Raw genomic sequence first — 20,132 nt, 5'->3', positions numbered from 1 at the left:
CAAAGACGGGTTCATTACTCGAAGCTCCAGTTATAGCGACCTCTCCTGGCCAAGTTCAAACCCTGAACTGCAGGTTAGTTTGACAAGAAGCTTTAAATTACACACATGCACCATCACCTCCTTTTTGCTTGGACTTAAAGCATCTTTCATTTTAAATGTTGAGATACCCTAGACTGAATATTATATTCACTTATAATAACTGACAAACGTGTGGAGTGTTGTTGAGGAGCGAATGCAGGGAAACCTGGTATTGGTTGGGTGTGCTTGTGCAGCTATGGAAGGGCTGATAATTTGGGATGAGGGTGGTCAAAGATTTTTATTGAGATGCATTATTTTTTCCACAGTATTTGGATTAAGTCTGTTTCTTAGTGACAATTTCTCCACATGTGGAGAAGACTCGTTCACATGGAACAGATGAAGCCGGCGTGCATAAATTTTTTTTGCCAGTTTAAACAAATTTGGGTAAACATTCTTGTGGTTCTTCCATTAATCCACTGGGTCTTCTGACTTGGCCAGTGGTGGTTCGGTCAGGTACCGCTGCACCTCCACAGTTGCGTCTGCAGTAGCATTCCTTGCCCTCCTTGAATCCGACGTATCTCGGTCCAGCGTTTCCCAAAGGTTCCTATCTGAGAGACAAACACGACAACAATCATCAGCATTTTAACTTTTTGGAAAAAAATCAGTCACAAATGAGGTCACTTTTCCCTCAAGGCTCCATTCCTCCATCAGAGATGTTGTGGCTGCGCTGATGTTAGCTGCAGTATGTGCTTCAGGGAACGGCACCACTCCCAGGAGCACTGTGTCCAGCTTCATCGGGTCCTCCATGTAGTGGCAGGTCACTGCAAGACAGGCCTCCATGTTTCCCAAAGATGTCCACATATCAGCAGTGAGACTCACAGCCTCCACCCTCACCATTACAGCCTTGGCCTTGGTCTTCTCCTCCTCATATTTCTGAAGCACCATGCTCTTGAGAGCTCGCCTGGATGGAAGAACGTATGTGGGATCAAGCAATCCCACAAACTCCTTGAAGCCACAGTCATCCACGATGGAAAAAGGCTGCGAGTCTTTCACCACCAGATTTACCAGAGCTTCATCCAGCTCTCGCTTCCAGTCGACTAGGACAAATGGACAGAAATAAAAAGTAAATGATTAAAATAATACCAGAAGATTAATGTGAAACTACACTTAAGTTAAGCTGGCCTACGACTCGTGAAACACAGCCAGACCACATTGTGTTAGTGTGTCTAATAATATAATAATATAACCAACCTTGATTTGGGGTCCCCTGATTTCCAGCAGCTCCATGTTTGGCAGTGAAGTGCCTGATCATGGAGGAAGTATCCCATGATACTTCAGTTCAGCAGAACACACCAACCAGACCTGGACAGAAAGTAATTTGTATATAATAATACAGTTTGACTCTATAAAGTTGTCACATTAACAGCATAAGTTATTATCATTAATCAATATACCCGGATGGTAGACCATAGCTATCGCTAGTTACTGTTAGACATGTGACTTCCTTCATTACTGATGTGACATTACACCTACCTTACCAGCAGAGATCAGAATGAAGTGTTCCCACATTTCAGAACAACCTGTCTCCCTGGCTGGCTCCATAATGATCCAACGATCCAAAAAAGCAACGCAACGCAATAACAACAGCAACAACAACTCTTCGACAAAAACCCACAAACGGTGCATTTTCCAGAGCGTATATAAAGGAGTTTTGGTGCTAACATTCAAAACTGTCACAAGTTAGAAGGCGTGTCAGTGATTGACATCCTTGGACCGCGAACCAGTCAGGTGGTTCCCTCGAGAAACGAAGCAGTTGCTGCTTTGGACGTCATTGTCACGTGACTATCTTCCGCCCCAAAGCGAGCTCCGAAGCAGTGGTTCTATTGAACTGTAGTTCTGGGGTCTGAAATGTGTACCGAAGCTTCAGTGTCGAACTGCCATCACTACCTGAATCCTTTGATCATCTGAACTTAATTCTTTATCTCTGCCTTCAAGAAACAAATTCTACTCTCACCGGGTTCCTTTACTATATTTATATATTTATATCTGTCCCAGCACGACAAACATTTGTAGTGTTGGGACAGAATCCACTTGACCTTGTCTCACCTGACAAACACGTGTTAATGTTAATGTCACAAAAGGCACAAGACAAAAGTTTTACAATCCTGAGAATCACAAGGTGTTTTAGACAGAAGGAAGATTCTCTATTGACATGAGAAACGACAGAGATTATGTCCGTTAAAAGAGAACCAGTACTGTTGGTCCTGAATATTCATGAGGCTAGGAGTAAAGTTATGCGTAAATGTTGTTTTCTTCGCCATAGTTTCAGTAGAAGAGTCCCTGACACGTCTGTCTGGAACAGACCGGAACAACCTTCAGCTTTTAATTACATTTTTATTGCATGCTTGACAAAGCTAGTTTATATGGAATGTGTGTATCAGACTTTTGACAAACTGGCAGAGAAAACCCAAAAGCACAAGAGGGGAGGAGACAGATAGAGAATTCATGTTTGTGTTTGATCAACAAGCAGAGTTAAAAAACAAAAACAGACAAACAAACAAAAGAAAAACAGTCAGTCCAACAGGTAAGCAAGTTAAAGAGGTATGTGGAAGGCAGAAAGCACCCATAACAAGAGAGTAGAGGGGTGAGGAATCGAAGTCTGTATTTAATCAAGCAGTTAGTGAGGTCGGCTTTGACACGGCAGCCAAATGGCTGACTAATGATGTTTGAACCACTCAGGTGGTTCATTCACCAGGCGAAACACTCAGGTGGTTCATTCACCAGGTGAAACACTCAGGTGGTTCATTCACCAGGCGAAACACTCAGGTGGTTTATTCACCAGGCGAAACACTCAGGTGGTTTATTCACCAGGCGAAACACTCAGGTGTTTCATTCACCAGGCGAAACACTCAGGCGGTTCATTCACCAGGCGAAACACTGAAGTGGTTCATCCACCAGGGGAATCAGGTTAGTGGTTCGTACCAATGGGATTTGAAACACCAGCTGGTTCCAGATGTGTCAGAATGGATGAAACATCGTGGAGCGCTGCCAATTAGGTTAATACCTGCTGGATTGATCAGATCAGCATTCGGATTGCTAACGGTTTGCTTTCAAATGCTTTGTAATGGATCCAACCAGAAAGAGATCTCAAGTCTGGGAACTGGTGCCACAGAACAAAGTAGATTTTAATTTCTAAGAAAGTTATTCTCAGACCGTTGATCACACAGTAGAAAATAATAAACCACAAACATGTTTAATTTGCAGGTGAAGTGTTTGCTTTGTTCCAGCACCTGACATACAGTAACGACACGTCACCAATGATGAGGCGTTACCGATCCAGACGTGATGTCTCAGGATTCAGACTTTACCTCATAACACAGACCTTGTTTTTTATCAGTGGCATTAATCATCCTATGTAACTCATGCACACAAACACACATGTATATATTTATATTAAATATACATGCATGAACATGAAATTTATATCTGTTATTGCTTCATTGAACCTTGCAAGGCTCAATGATCATAAATCAATTTCCTATAATGTTTGGCTATGGTATAGTAAGCGAGGATTAACACATTGAATTACAGTACATTCGGTTAGATTTGGCCAACAACTACTCAACTACTGTCAAGCTAAGAAAGAACGATGTCCGGTCTCAGCTGGTGTATCCATCCGCCAACACCTGTCCCTGTGATTCTGACATGATTGGTGTTCAAGCAACTGCTCTCTGTTAAAATAATAAAAAAATCAGAAGTACAAAGTAAATTACAACCAAATAAGAAACTGATGACTGCCACACTTAGAGTACAGAGCTGAGATCTAGACACACTTTTTATTTATTAAATAAAAATCTTTACTGTTTCCCTTTATATACAAAGATCCCTCATATATAGGGTGAAAACATTTACTAACGTTTGGCCACATGTTCATCAATGACAACATTGTCATTTTAGACTATTTCTATAAAATTATCTTCAATTTCATTCAAACATACCACTGACTGTGAACCCTCTGTGAAACTTAAGGAAATAGACTAAAAAATACTGTATATTTCCATGTTTTAATTGTCAAAAAGAACAGCTAACCTTGTCAGTTTTGGCAGCAAACAATCTCTTTACACATTAATCCAGATAAATGTTCTCATCCTCCACAGAGCACAGAGTCTGGTGTGAAGTTTAATCCAACAACCTTGGATTTTAGAGAATAAACAACCGAGGAAACGACGTCACTAACAGCTTTATTCTTTACTGAGTCATACACTCTCTGATATATCAGCCCCTCCCTCGTAGTCAGTGGGGAGAGGCTCCAGCAGACCAATGGATGGATGGATGGATGGATGGATGGATGGATGGATGGATACGTGGAAGGATGGGTGGATGGATGAATGAGTGGGTGAATGGATGGATGGATGGATGGATGGATAGGTGGATGGATGGGTGGATGGATAGGTGGATGGATGGATGGATGGATGGATGGATGGATGGGTGGATGGATGGATAGGTGGATGGATGGATGGATGGATGGATGGATAGGTGGATGGATGGATAGGTGGATGGATGGATGGGTGAATGGATGTATGGATGTATGGATGGATGGATAGGTGGATGGATGGGTGGATGGATAGGTGGATGGATGGATGGATGGATGGGTGGATGGATGGATAGGTGGATGGATGGATGGATGGATGGATGGATGTATAGGTGGATGGATGGATGGGTGAATGGATGTATGGATGTATGGATGGATGGATAGGTGGATGGATGGGTGGATGGATGGGTGGATGGATGGATTAATGTATGGATGTATTGATGGATGGATGGATGGGTGGATGGGTGGATGGATGGATAGGTGGATGGATGGATGGATGGATGGGTGGATGGGTGGATGGATGGATAGGTGGATGGATGGATGGATGGATGGATGTATGGATGGATGGATAGGTGGATGGATGGGTGGATGGATAGGTGGATGGATGGATGGATGGATGGATGGATAGGTGGATGGATGGATGGATACTCTTTTGCCACTATGGGGCAGCAGAGGAACACTTTTATTTAGGTTGCTGCTTCTCTTGTTCCCCCTAGCACCTGTTGAACTGACTACATTTTCTGCTGTAGTTCTATTGTAGTTCTATTGTAGTTCAGAACCCAGAGAAACCCCCCCCCCCCCAGACAGAGAACATAAACTCCACACAGATAGTTTCTTCAGGACTTCATGTTAGGAACGTCAGATTTGACACCAAACTGAATCAGAACAGTTTTAGTCAGACTTTAATGTTGGTTCAAATCTGATCATTTTTATCACAGTGGGGGGTCACAGGGGGGAAGTAATGTTCCCTAACAGCAAGAACAGAAGAAGAAGAGTTTCAGCTAAAATGAAAGGAAAGGTGTACAAAACTGTGGTGAGACCAGCGATGTTGTTTGGTCTAGAGACAGTGTCCCTGAGGAAAAGACAGGAGACAGAGCTGGAGGTAGCAGAGATGAAGATGCTGAGGTTCTCTCTGGGAGTGACCAGGATGGATAGGATCAGGAATGAGTCCATCAGAGGGACAGCACATGTTAGAGGTTCTGGAGATAAAGTCAGAGAGGCCAGACTGAGATGGTTTGGACATGTCCAGAGGAGAGATAGTGAATATATTGGTAGAAGGATGCTGAGTTCTGAACTACCAGGCAGGAGGCCTAGAGGAAGACCAAAGAGGAGGTTTATGGATGTAGTGAAAGAGGACATGAAGGTAGTTGGTGTGAGAGAAGAGGATGAGAAGACAGGGTTAGATGGAGGACACTGAAGGGAGACCCCTGAAGGGAAAAGCCCAGAGGAGAAGAAGAGGAAGAACATTTCTCTCTTCTTGTTCTCAGGCTTCTTCTATTGACCATGAATATGTGCTGTTGGTGAGTTGGTTCCCATGGTGACGTGTTTGACCTGTCACCTGTCTGTCTGTGTGGCCTGTGATGAACTCAACTTGTTCAGGGTGAATCCTGCCAGACAGACAGACAGACATGCTGGGGGGTCATAAATGGTACACATTCCTCCACCACAGCCCAAGTCGTTTAGTGAAGTAGTCCAGTATGTGAACCAGTATCTGTCTGTGTGTTCAGTGATGTGAGGAGACCCCCCCCCATCCACCATCCACGACGCTCCTGCTGTCAGTGTTTGTGCTGATATTAACAGCAGCAGGAATAAAACAGGGTTGATGTTTTTTATGTGTTTCCACGTCCACTGACGCCACACGGTGACGTCGGTGATCTGACACCTGGTGGAGGTCGTGTTGCTCCTGAATGCTACAGGTATATAATTTACAGTCGTCAGTGCAACAGCAGAGGAGAAGCTTCATGAACACATTGATTGTGAGCAGGGCGTCCTGAAACAGAATCACACGTTTACTGAAGCCTCAATGAGCCGCTCTAACACAGACGGACGCTCAGGCTTTAAAACACCTGCTACTGGCCCTGGAAACCACCAGAACACAACACAAACACACCAGCAGAGGGTATTTAAGGGCAGATGTTTTCTGTGATCCTTGTTACTGATCAATAGGTTCTATTGAACACCATTGGTTTATTATTCCACACATTATTAACGCTCTTTATTCTACAGAGGATAATACTCATCAGAAATGAACCACAGACCAAAACACTTCTTCTACGGTACTTTGTGTGCCTTGACCTCACGTGTGCAATTGATGAAATGTTGTGGGGTCAGAGGTCAGGGTTACTATGTTGTGTGTTGTCTGTCTATGAATACACCGTTCAGTAAACACGTCCAGCTGTTGGAGACATTGTTCAGCGCCGCCACTGTTTGTGTTCCTCGTTTCCTACGGATCATTCTTTAAAAAGCCGCGGCTATTTTACCACACACACACACACACACACACACACACACACACACACACACACACACACACACACACACACACACACACACACACACACACACACACACACACACCCTGGTGGGTGCCAAAATGTTTCCGATCCGGATGGTGGGAAACAGAAAGTCAGGAAACAATTGGGTGACAGGGGGGTCCCTGCCCCCCCAGCAGTGTGAACCTCTGCTGATGGAGCTGTTGTTCCATCTGCTGCCCCACAGCGCTCAGAAACACCCTCCATCTGGTTCCTGTGCTTCCTCTGTTGACAAGAGGCAACGCTGTGATGGCTGGAGATCTGGAGACGAACCATCTGAAGATCAGTGATGTGAAGATCAGTGATGTGAAGATCAGTGATGTGAAGATCAGTGATGTGAAGATCAGTGATGTGAAGATCAGTGATGTGAAGATCAGTGATGTGAAGATCAGTGATGTGAAGATCAGTGATGTGAAGATCAGTGATGTGAACATCAGTGATGTGAAGATCAGTGATGTGAACATCAGTGATGTGAAGATCAGTGATGTGAACATCAGTGATGTGAAGATCAGTGATGTGAAGATCAGTGATGTGAACATCAGTGATGTGAACATCAGTGATCACTTTGAGATGCTTCTCAAAGAGGGAGAGAGAATTGATCCATTTGTTCACACTGGAATTCATGCTGAAGTAAGACTCAGCGATGACCTCTGGTAACCCCACCTGAAGGATTAAATGCCCCCGCTCTACCTTTGACCGACAGGAAACTCCTTCAGTGGTTTTTTCCACACGTGAGCCAGTCGTTAGAAGAGTTACCCATTAGTAGTTCCTCTGTTTGTTTGACCTGCTGGTACTTTTTATTGTCTGAGGGAACTTTTTAACACGGTGGTTGTAAAATTACCTCCACACGACAAATCACGAATGTGTGTGTGCTGGTGATCGCTGGACACTGTGGGCCGTTCTGTTGGAAACGTGTTTTTATACCAATGTGTGCACGTGGAAAACAGACCTGTGGTTTCAGGGGTGGAAAAGATGGGTCCAGATGTTTCACAGGGGGGCAAATAATTTAGTTGCTCTATGATCTGATTTTACTAATCAAATAATCAAAAAGCACTGCTGTATCACAGTCAGAAGAGCCTCCACAGGAGGACCCGTGTGTTCTGTGGGGGGGTCGGGGGGTCTGGACCCACACCAGCCGGCAGTGGATGGAGTCACATGTTCATCACAGGAACGTAGAAACACATTCACGCTCACCTTCACACCTACAGGTAAGTCACCAGTTCACCACTACCACTACTGTGTGTTTGTGAGAGAAAGAAAACCCCCAGAAATAACCCCCCACCCCCCCACACACTGACATCATTCAAACTACACACAGACATTTAGTGTAGAGATTAAGATGATGGACACAGCATGGTACCTGGTTTAAATGGTGCGTTGTAACTGGTTTAAGTCTAATTTTGCTGCTTTCTTCCTGTTATGAAGAAATATAATATGCGGAGGAAAAGGCTCTGGTTTGATCAAAAAGAATACTTTCAGTATTCAGAGTGAAGTGTCTTTACACTCTTTTCACTGCGGGTCACACTCGTCTGTGAGAAACCCCCACCAGAGGGTTGATTTATGTGGAGGCTGGAATCCCACAGTAACTGGAGACATTCTGGTTTCCACTACATTCAGCAGTTTCCAGTGAGCCGTCCTTCAGTTTGGTTCACTGACCATCAGGTAACATTGATGAGGGTGAAGCGTCCAAACATCCTCCCACCCTGTAGAAAACCATTCACGTACTGGTGGAAATCTTTAATCATGATGTGGCAGAAGAACAGAGATGAAGCCCCCGTGTCGTCTCTGCTGTTTAATACTGTTATCACCAACCAGCTGCTGGAGCCCAGGTGGATTATGGGAGTGAAAAGGTCCCCATCAAGGCACAGATACCACCTGCCTCCATGCAGAGGAACACCTTCAGGAGGTGTTTCAGTGCTGCTGCTGTGAGGCTTCAGATTAACCCTCTGTATGCTGGGCTCTACGCTGGTGTTTATGGACTTCATGTCTTCTTACTGCTGAAAATGACAGAAATGATTTCCAGTGGAAAATAACAACAACTTGACTCCAGGGGGGCACCGGTATCATACACACACTTCATAACGTGTCTTTTTATCTGTCGTAAATTGCAAACACACACATGATGACAGGTCTGACACAGATTTCTCTTGTGGTCGAAACAGGAAGTTCTACTGCTGATTGTGTTCATTCAATGAAGCAGTGGAAGTTCTGCCTGGGCTGTTGTGAGACGTCAGTGTGTGAGACGAGGATCACCAGCCGTCTGTTGTCTGTACGTCTGTACGTCTACACGTCTGTCTGTACGTCTGTCTGTACGTCTGTCTGTACGTCTGTACGTCTGTCTGTACGTCTGTACGTCTGTCTACACGTCTGTCTGCACGTCTGCACGTCTGCACGTCTGTCTGTCTGTCTGTCTGTCTGTCTGTCTGTCTGTCTGTCTGTCTGTCTGTCTGTCTGTCTGTCTGTCTGTCTGTCTGTCTGTCTGTCTGTCTGTCTGTCTGTCTGTCTGTCTGTCTGTCTGTCTGTCTGTCTGTCTGTCTGTCTGTCTGTCTGTCTGTCTGTCTGTCTGTCTGTCTGTCTGTCTGTCTGTCTGTCTGTCTGTCTGTCTGTCTGTCTGTCTGTCTGTCTGTCTGTCTGTCTGTCTGTCTGTCTGTCTGTCTGTCTGTCTGTCTGTCTGTCTGTCTGTCTGTCTGTCTGTCTGTCTGTCTGTCTGTCTGTCTGTCTGTCTGTCTGTCTGTCTGTCTGTCTGTCTGTCTGTCTGTCTGTCTGTCTGTCTGTCTGTGAACTCCATCTGCATTCCAATCAGTAACTGACTGTCTGCAGGTGTGCAGGTCAGTCCAGACAAGATAATGTGGAGACCTTCAGCTCTAGAACACTTCAGAGTACATGACCTTGGAGCTGTGTGTGAAATACACAGAGTACCTTAATATTATTGGATATACACACGAAACTGAATGAAGAACCGTCATTTTAAAGGACTTCCACAGGACAGGTGTGAACAGTGTGAATGTCTTACTAGTTACCCTGTTAGAAACACAATCAGCTGATCAGAGTGACAGAATGACCCTCATCTGTATCAGGAATAAAAAAAATAACAACAAGTAGAACTATAGATCTAGAGACAAATAGAAAACAACCAAATCCATCCAATAAATGAGTACCGATTACATATAGTCAGGTATCGCAAAATTCACCCCCACTACCACACACACACTAAAGAATGTTTTTGTCACATGACATTACTGATGGGTGAGTGTGTGTGTGGGGGGGTGGGGGGGGGGGGTGTATGGTGTGATAAGAGTCAGGAGAGGCAGACAGATGGACAGCTGCAGCCTGACAGACGCCCCCCCAACACTTCATACTAAAATGTAAGCAGAAACATTAGATTAACAGAATAACCATTAGATTAACAGAATAACCATTAGATTAACAGAATAACCATTAGATTAACAGTTCTCTTCTTCATGGATTACTGATGAGTGATACACCTCTGGTAGTCAGGATCCAGGACTAGTCAGCATCAGAGGGATTGATCCCCTGTCAATCATTCATGTCTGCACAAACTATCATGAACATCAGTTTAGATTTGCTGAAGCGTGTCTGTGTGAACCAGAGAGCTGCTGAACGATCAGGTGTGAATGGAGACGACCAGTGACATCCTTCCATCCCTCCTCTGGAAGACGACACGTCTGCGATGGTCTCGTCTTCAGGTGATGCTGGTATTGGTTACATCAGACCTCAGAATGTTCATCCAGTGTAACCCTGAACAACAACATGAGCAGCAGACACGTGCACGCAGGAAAAACAACACATTTCTAGAATCTATTTTAATTCTTAATTTTTGTATTTTAACTTCTTTTTGCAGCATGTTAAAAATAGTAACAAGGAGATCAAAGTTTTATAAACCTTTATTTACATGAAATATACAGTTATGTACAAATATAAACATGAATAATTTAGCCAGATCATCTAAAACAACTAAACTGGAGTTTACACACTGGAACAACCCTATGAGGGAAACTGATTGGTCCAACCAGATGAACTTGTTTTTAGTTAATGATCTGGAGACATGCTTGAAATGAGTCCAAAAAGTCACATGACTGCATAACAATGTTGTACAGAAGAACAAGGAAATGTAAAAGAAACCCAGTAAAACTGAGGGAACACTGATAAGTGTTTGATCAGGTCACTAGAGAGGAAGAGGAAGAAGGAACGAGGCCCCCAGTCACGGGTTTACATTCAATAGATCGATCAGTGTTAACAGCTCTATCATTAATAGACTTATCATAAACAGATCTATTAATAATAGATCTATCATTGTCAATCGATCTATCAATAATAGAACTATCATTAACAGATCTATTAATAGATCTATCATTAATAGAACTATCATTAATTGATCTATTAATAGATCTATCATTAATAGATTAATAGATCTATCATTAATAGATCTATTATTAATAGATTTATCATTGGTATTAGATCTATCATTGTCAATCATCTATCATTGATAGAACTATCATTAATAGATCTATCATTAACAGATCTATCATTAACAGATCTATTAATAATAGATCTATCATTGTCAATCGATCTATCAATAATAGAACTATCATTAACAGATCTATTAATAGATCTATCATTAATAGAACTATCATTGATAGATCTATTAATAGATCTATCATTAATAGATCTATTATTGTTAATAGATCTATCATTGGTAATGGATCTATCATTGTCAATCATCTATCATTGATAGAACTATCATTAATAGATCTATCATTAACAGATCTATCATTAATAGATCTATCATTGTTATATTTGTTCAGAGAGAATAAGAACGTTTGCCTACTGATATGTAAGTGCTGACAACCGTGTGTAGGTGTGAACCGTCACTGCTGACTGTCTCCTGGCTGAACGGACGTCAAAGGCAGCACTGTTCCATCACAGCCCATAATAAGCAGCACTTCAGTGGTTCAGGTCGGATCGAGCCCCTAAAACCAAACACGGGCGTGAAGGCCGCGTCCTGAGTAGAAGTGTTTGTGGCTGCCGACGGGCTTGGAGCCAATATTTACAAGGTAAATACAATGAAATGAAAAGTCTGCTGCAGACACACGTTGTGAGAATGTCGTGAAACCTTTGCTCTCCTTATTTGTAATGTCTGGTTGATGGTTCTAAACTCCAGGCTTATCACTGGTGACCTCTGGTGCAGTCATAGTTTTATCACTTACAATTAAAATAAACAGCAGCCTCAGACAGAAGTTATCAAGAACTTCACTAAAACAGAATCGGCCCTTTCTCTCCACATTTTTAAGGACAATGTTTGGCTCAGGTTGTAAAAGACAATCTGCACTCAAGTGGACCTTGAACTGGCCTCATTTAGCAGAATTGTGCAACAGGAGAAACCACATAGCTCGTGAATACAGGTATACCTCCTTCACGTCGTTTTGGGTTAGATCGTTCTCAATTACACGTCTGCTTTAAAAAAAAAAGCACAGAAAGATAAAAATCCATCTTAATGTTATTTTTCTCAACATAAATAAGCTTAAAAAGGGTTTTTTATTATTCGTAAATAAAACATCCACGATGTACGGTAAACATCACCAAATTGTATTTGGAAATTACTTCGTCTGCACTTCAAAAAAATATAAAAATTTGTGAGCTTAAATAAAGTACAGTACAGAACTGAGTGGTTATTTTTTTGCCTGGAGTCAGATCGCTTCTTGACTGACGTGGGGGAGGTATACCTGTATCAACTACTATGTACTTTATTTTAATAAATATCAAAACACCAATATGGCGGATAAACATTGAAAAATCTATGGGAAATAAAGTACATTTCCACATATAATTCATTGCATAATCATGAACCTATAGTCTAAAAGACTTGGAACACAGTTATCGGTTTGGGCAATAAAATAAAAAAAGTGGCATTTTTTTTCACATCATATAAAAGACATAAATACTTAACCACAAGGCAACATGTTATGATCTGTAGTCGATTCACAGACGTAGAACATTTGTTCAAGCTCAAAAAAAATGTAGATTTTCATTTCTCATCTAAGAAAACATTCATTTGAAATTTGATCGTGCTTTTGTGATCTTTCATTATCAGACTCATCAGATAAAGTCATGCTACATACATGAACTTCAATCAGCCAACACCATCAAGAGTGTGTGTTGTCCTCCTTTGCGTATTCCTCCACCAGTTTCTCGTACGAGTGTGTGTGTTCGGAGCCGTCGCTCGTGAACACCGAGCCCTCAGACTCGGAGCTCTGCTCGTCGTTGGAGTTTGTCTCCACGTTCTCGTCACATGTGGTGATGGACAGCTTTGCTTTGGAATCACTGTCTCCATCTTTATTCTCCTTCTCCAGGTTGTTGCAGATAAAGTTCTCCTCGTCGATGAACGTGATGTTCGCGTTCTGAAATGTTAGAGGGTGGTACTCTTTAGAGTCCCACGTTCTTCGGCTTCCTGCTCCACAGGCTCCGCCTCCTGCGCTCTCCAGGTCCACGTCCTTGTCCAACTGGTTCACGTACATCTGGTCCGGGTCCAGGTCTCCTTCTACATGGCCTTCTGTCAGCAGCAGGCCGTTATCCGAGCCGAGGAGGTAGTTTTTGGATTTGGAAAAGGCGACCGTTACGCGGTCACTGAAACTGTACCGTCTCTTTTGACGTGGTGATTGGTCCAGGCTGAGGATGGTGTGGTTGCTTAGCATGGGGGCATCATTGCAGCTCTTGGAGCGAGTCATGTCTGTGGGCTTCTGGGGGGTGTTGACATGGCTGCTGTTGTTTCTGACAACTTTTTTGGTCCCAATCTGCTTGATCAAGTCATTGTAGCCTTCCTTCTTCTTGGACAGGAAGCTGAAGATGTTGACGTCATTGGGGGTGGGGGGCGAACGCGGCGCCGCCTTGTGAGACTCTTTGTAATGCCGGAGCTCCTCGAGGGACAGTTTGCGCAGCTTTCGTCGTTTCTTCAGCGCTTTGTGGGCCTCGATCACCATCCGCACTTTCCAGTTGAAGAACAACGAAAGCCATGCTAATCCCAGATAAATCCACACCTCCACAAAGTAGCGGTACAGAGTGGGGTACTCCTTATTGGGTTCCACACCTGCAGGAACAAACCAAGATGGAATTTGACTTTTATGCTTTTAACTAAGGGTGTTTTTGTGTCATTGTTTAGTGTTTCTATCCGACCATACCTGCTACCAGGTCCCCAAATCCAATAGTGGTCAAGGTGACAAACGAGAAGTACAAGCCTTCAATGTAGGTCCATCCTTCTTGGGACATAAAAACAAAGGGTGGAAGGACTAAATGGACCAGCAGACCCCACAGAAGAAAGATGGCTGTGCAGGTAAACTGAGCCTTTCTCTAGAAAAGACAAAAAAATTACACAAGGTGAAGAAATTCCAGATAAAAGTAAAGCAATGCTTCACCTCCTCTACTCACCAGGGACAACCCTCTCTCAGTGAGATACTGGCCAATGTGTTTGGCTCTTCCACCAAAGAACTTTCCGAGCTCACTGATCCAGGTGAGACACAAAGGCACCCCAAACAGTCCGTAGAAGATGCAGAACAAACGGCCAGCTGATGTTTTAGGGGCGATGTTCCCGTATCCTGTAGGGTTCCAATGAAACAAACCCCTTAGGACACGTCTGTGTCGATAACACTGTCTCTTCTGTACTGTAAGGAAACTACACAGCACCCCCCCACCCACTGTCACTATTCAGTCACCACTCTTTGAAACAGTTTGACAAAGTAGGTAAAACCTGGCCCCCTCCCACCAGAACCCACACCCCCAATGCCCTCACCAATGGTAGTGATGACCGTGGCTGCAAAGATCACAGCGTTGGGCCAGTTCCAGTTGTTGAAGGTCTTGCTTCCTGTTATGGTGACCCCTTGCCCTGCAGCATCAGACACCACCTGACCACAAAGGAGATTGAATTCAGAGATAGAACTGGGCGACGCCATCAACACAGCTACAAAAGAGACCAATGGCATCGAGATAAACACCACCAAGACAGGAAGTTTGTCGAACGAAGCTCAACGTCTTCCACTTCCTTCCTGTGATGTGTTGATGGTATCTCCAGCATTGATGTTGAGCTGAAATGTCGCTGTGGCACCCTGGGGGGCTCCTGTTAATCTGAGGGTGGTGTAGCTCCAACCCATGCTCTCATTAGCAGATAAACTAGATACTAGATGCTGATGCTAGAATCTGCTTCAGCATGAAGACACAAAATAATGATTGATATGAGGATAAGTTATGATTATCCTCTGAAACGAGTGGCAATAAACCTTCTAAACTTTAAAAATTCCCATAATATAAAGACCCCAGCAGTGGGACACAGTATTGGGATATTGAGTCACCACAAATTAATTTTAATTCTCATTCTTTCATTTCCATGAAAACAAAAGAAAACAAATAAACCTTATCTAATGAAAACGAAGAACGAGAGGCAGTCATCCAAACGCCACATGCTGACACAAACCACCTGACATGTAACCTGAGCCAAAGCTCCACCCCCATGTCATGAAAACCCAGATAATGATTTTAATGCCTTGCAAACGGACACGTGTGATTGGCTGAACTCACTGAACCAACCGGTAACAGACCAGGACACGACTCGTGTTCACGCGCTTTCACTTCTAACACTGCTTTCTGTTTGGGTGGAAGCTGTGGTGGGGGTGGGGGGACAAGCCCTCTCCCCGCAAAATGTAGTTGTGTTGGAAAAAAACCCAAACAAAACATGTTGTGCAATGTCAGCAACTCACGGCTGGGGGGGGTGAGAAGAGACGCTTCGGATGACCTTCACACCTTCACCTTCAAACCAGCTACAATGACTGGAGTTTCTAATCCTGTTGCAGGAGTTACATGATTACGTGGATGTATTGAGTGATTATTTCCAACACTAGTGATTTCCAGCTGATTGTGACTCAGAGGAACTCCTGAAAGCAGATTTGAACACATTTGTTCACTCGCGCTTCAATCCTGAGATAAACCGACTAAACACACAGGAAGTGTGTCGCTCAGAGAACCGCCTGTGGCTCCAGTTCATGTCAACAGCCAACGCAGCAGCTGTGTGTGTGTGTGTGTGTGTGTGTGTCTCTAGGAGGGGGGGTCCTGTGGACTGCAGCTGCTTCAGGCCCCAATGTTTGAGTCAAGCCGTGAACACGTGTGTTCATCATGGAACACACACTTCATATATGTACACGTCCTCCTGATTAGATTAAGTGTTGAATTTATACTTTACATTTTTATTCACATTTCCATCACATCCAACTTCCTTTCAGGTTCTGACTGGAGTCTGATCCACAGGGGACCAATGAAATACAGATACCTACAAGAAGATTTTAGATTTGGAAATTTCCTGAAACTGTACAAAAATAATTAAAAACAACCAAACATTTCATGAAAGAGTATTTTATTGTGAATATATTACAGTTAGTGAGAATAAACCTGAAATGACAATCACCGAGTCATTTCTTCCCTGAACGTATGAAACTCCCCCGACAGGAACACTTGTGATGAGTGTGGGGGGGTTCAAACATGTATGTGGGGGAAAAGTGAGGAAAAAACCAAAAGCTTGTCAAAGTTCTCTTGTGAACGCGGCTCTGCAGAACCAGAGGGGTTAGCGTGTCCTACCAGACATGTCCATCTGGTACACGCATGACTCCTGCAAAATGCAGTAATAGAAATATAACGAGGGCAGAGTGCAAGTTGAAGCCCTAAAAGTATGTCACTGAAAAGAAAATGTATACGACCTCTAAAAATAAACGTTAGCTTATTTACAACTATGCAAAAAATTTAATAACATTTTTTAATGCAAATTCAACTTTCAGGATAGAAAGCAGAAGCACTGCATTTACTTCCTTCAATCCAAACAAAGCAGTAAATAAAAATGCTCACACACGACTGAACAGGCTTTGAAATTGGCCAGTTCCTTGAGAGGTTAAAGGTCATCCAATGGTTGCTTTGGGTCAAAAATGGCCCTGAGAACAAGAGAAAACGCACAAACAGTGGAAAGAAAGCCAAACCAGCTTCAGCTGTCAGACTGACGGCTCTGCTATTGATAATGAATTAGACTCACCTTGGATTTACGCTAACAAATGATAATTAAAGACAAAAACAAAGCAGAAGCTATTAGGTCTCAAAAACAAGCCAATGAAACCCAAATCATTATCTCTTTCTAAACTCATTGACCTAAGTGTCTCAAAAAAAAAAAGGAAACACAGAATACTAAACTTGTCATTAATATTTAATGACGTCAGCCAAAGTGGAAGTTTGATTGGCTGCACTCTTCATGATTAATGAGCAGAGGTGAGAAAACCTTAAAATTGTTGTTAACATCGTAAAGTTGTCTAATGTCATGAAACCACCGCCGTTCAAACCTCATTCGACCAGAGACTTGGTACCGACAGACAGGAAATCAAGTGCTTTCCATGAAATAACACTTTGGATACTAATCAGCGTCACACAAACCTTCAGTCCAGATAAACACCACCAACACCAGCATCAGCACAACGTACTCAAACCTAATGATTAGAACCGTAAGGATTGGTCAGCTGACAACACAACACAGTCAAAGGGTTCCTTCCTGACCCCACACAGTTCCTCTGGTTTTATGTGGAAATCTATCCGGTTACGTTCATGTAAGGCTGCTGAAAAACCCGCCAACCAACCAACAGACAGGTGAGAACCTATGAGCTTTGGATCCTACAACAGACATTCATCTACCAGCTGGGTGTAGTACAGTAGTACAGTAGTACAGTAGTACAGTACATACCACACAATCCCCACGACCAAAACGCTGTGTGGCAGCTGCTCACCAAACCGAGCATTCCTCTCTAATTCTCAGGTATTATCCACAACCAGCTCAACCTGAACACAAGAACGGAGTCTAACAAACAATCAAGAACAGAGTCCAACAAACAAGAACAGAGTCCAACAAACAAGAACAGAGTCCAACAAACAAGAACAGAGTCCAACAAACAAGAACAGAGTCCAACAAACTGAGTCTAACAAACTGAGTCTAACAAACTGAGTCTAACAAACTGAGTCTAACAAACTGAGTCTAACAAACTGAGTCTAACAAACAGTCAACACTCAGTCGTTTCCATGCCATTACACAATGATCTGACACGAGGTGGACGGGTTACTGATGGCTTCACACACATCACCTCCTGTGTGGGGAAACGTTAGAGAAGGTGTTTGGTGAAAAACTAATTTCAAGCCTTTATTAACATCAAGACAAACAGAGAAACCAGGTCCTCTTACAACATGTTTCTGGATTTGAAGTTTTACATCAGTTAGCAGCTTCTTGCTACGTTAACCAACTAGTTATTAGCAGCTTTAAATAAAGCCGTTAACATGGTAATGAGGTTAGACATGTCACAGCGTGGCATGTGGTATTTCTAGTTTGTTGTGTTGCTTTTTTGAGAAGGTACACATTTAATTTTAATGGTGACGCGGTGTCGCAGAGGGTAGCGCTGTCGCTGCACAGCATGGTGGTTGAGAGTTCGAGTCCCGCCGTGTGTGGAGTTTACATGTTCTCCCCATGTCTGTGTGGGTTCTCCATCTTCCTCCCCCCTCCAGAAACATGAACTTCAGGTTAATTGGCGGGTTTCAAATTGCCCTCAGGTGTGTGTGTGTGTGTGTGTGTGTGTGTGTGTGTGTGTGTGTGTGTGTGCTCGTTTGTCTCTATGTGGCTCCACATTGAGACAAAGCGGGTTTAGAGGATGAATGAATGAATGACCATAATTGTAGTAGTTGAGGTTCTCAGCTCACCTCCACAGGCTCCACACCAGTACACCTGGTGATCAGCGGTTTGCTGTGTTTAGTGATCCCTTCTCACACTGGACACTACATGCATGTAGAACTGAAGCCAAGTCTTTCTGGTGTACATGATGCAAACGTTTCATCCGTCAAACTGTATTGCTCAAACCGAACGTTAGAATAATGACAGCTTCCATCACGTCAGCAACACGACCAATAGGGAAAGAGACACACACCAGACGCCATGAGGACCTCGTTCAGCCCACAGACTCCATTCACTAACGGCTGTACAGTTTTTGTCAGAGGCTACATTTCACATCACACATGTCTCAAAGTGCTTGTTTGGTCTCACAAACCAATAATTACCTCAAGTGAAAGGACAATGAGACGAAAGTAAAAGCAGAGCTCTGGGAAAGGCAACGGTTTCAGTCCGGCAGTCTTGACCCCAGTCACCACTTCTAAAGGGGTTCAGGACCACCTGTGGCCCGACAGGGAAACGGCACCTGGGTGTACCCCAACCCCTACAGCATCAGCTGGGATGGGCTTTGTCTAAATTAGAAATCAATGCTAAATTCAGACAGTCTTGAACAAAACTTTGACATTTTTTGTGACCCTGGGCTGTTTTAGTTCAATGTTCAGTTGGAGCTTTGAAAGCTAGAGGCCAATCCATACTAGAACTTTATAAACGACCATATATTAATGAGGTTCTTTGTAGTATGAAAAAACCTAATGTCCCACTAAGCGCATTAAATTTAGACCAAACACCCACAAAGAGAAATTCAACACTTGTGGAAACGGATAATCTAGAAACATTTAGAAACTGGAAAACTGGTCAGATCAACATCTAAAGGCCTTTTTAATCCAGTGACTGTATAACACTGACAACAGTTCTCTATGCTGAGTCCAGACAATGACAGCATTATGCCCCCCCACTTTGTGAATTCAGAGGGCGAAACACACGTCACACAGGGGTGTCTGTGTCCTGTGTGACGTTCAACAAGTCAAGCAATACTTTCTCCATAATGAAGTAACACATCGGGGTTTAATTTACCTTCCCCTTCATATCCCTTCATTGATCCGGAGCGCTACGCAGTCAATTCGGTTTCTTTCTGGTGTCACTACCGGTCCAGGTACCGGGTCGCAACTTCATCACCAGCTCAGAGGCAGTCCTGAGTCCAGAGACAAAACCAGAACACCTGTTCTGGGGAGAACGGCGCCCCCCGTTTGATCTCGGGAGCACGGCGCCCCCTGTTCCCCCCCATTCTGCATGGACAACATGCAGACGTTCTGTGTGGGTCCACCTGTGAGATGATGTTGAACGTGGCACCAAAGGCCAATCAGATCTCTGCATCAACAGAGGCCTGACAGAACTGTGATGGTGCGATAAAGATTTAGAAGCTGCCTTTAGCATTAGAGCTAACTGACTGGAGAACATCCTGTTCTGC

General features: G+C 43.5%; 1 protein-coding gene and 1 long non-coding RNA gene across 3 annotated transcripts in view; both read right to left on the bottom strand.

Annotated features, from left to right (window-relative positions):
- Positions 1–426: 426 nt before the first annotated feature.
- LOC137611479 (uncharacterized) lies at positions 427–1,595 on the bottom strand. Its single transcript, XR_011038641.1, has 3 exons — positions 1,270–1,595; positions 913–1,115; positions 427–839 (listed from the first exon to the last, which is right to left on the bottom strand). It is a non-coding gene; the product is annotated as an uncharacterized lncRNA (long non-coding RNA).
- A 9,232-nt stretch (positions 1,596–10,827) lies between these two features.
- The window catches only part of kcnk5a (potassium channel, subfamily K, member 5a), a 10,650-nt gene continuing 1,345 nt past the window's right edge, over positions 10,828–20,132 (bottom strand). For both annotated transcript variants that reach the window (XM_068339714.1, XM_068339715.1), the window contains exons 2-5: positions 14,726–14,837; positions 14,365–14,531; positions 14,118–14,286; positions 10,828–14,026 (exon numbers count right to left, since the gene is read on the bottom strand). In XM_068339714.1, the coding sequence (XP_068195815.1) occupies positions 13,086–14,026; positions 14,118–14,286; positions 14,365–14,531; positions 14,726–14,837 (1,389 nt within the window). In that variant the 3' untranslated portion in view covers positions 10,828–13,085. The remainder of the gene's footprint in view (positions 14,027–14,117; positions 14,287–14,364; positions 14,532–14,725; positions 14,838–20,132) is intronic.

The sequence above is a fragment of the Antennarius striatus genome, chromosome 17 (genome assembly GCF_040054535.1).
Source record: "Antennarius striatus isolate MH-2024 chromosome 17, ASM4005453v1, whole genome shotgun sequence".
NCBI lineage: Eukaryota > Metazoa > Chordata > Actinopteri > Lophiiformes > Antennariidae > Antennarius > Antennarius striatus.
This window is presented reverse-complemented; position numbering and strand designations above follow the sequence as displayed.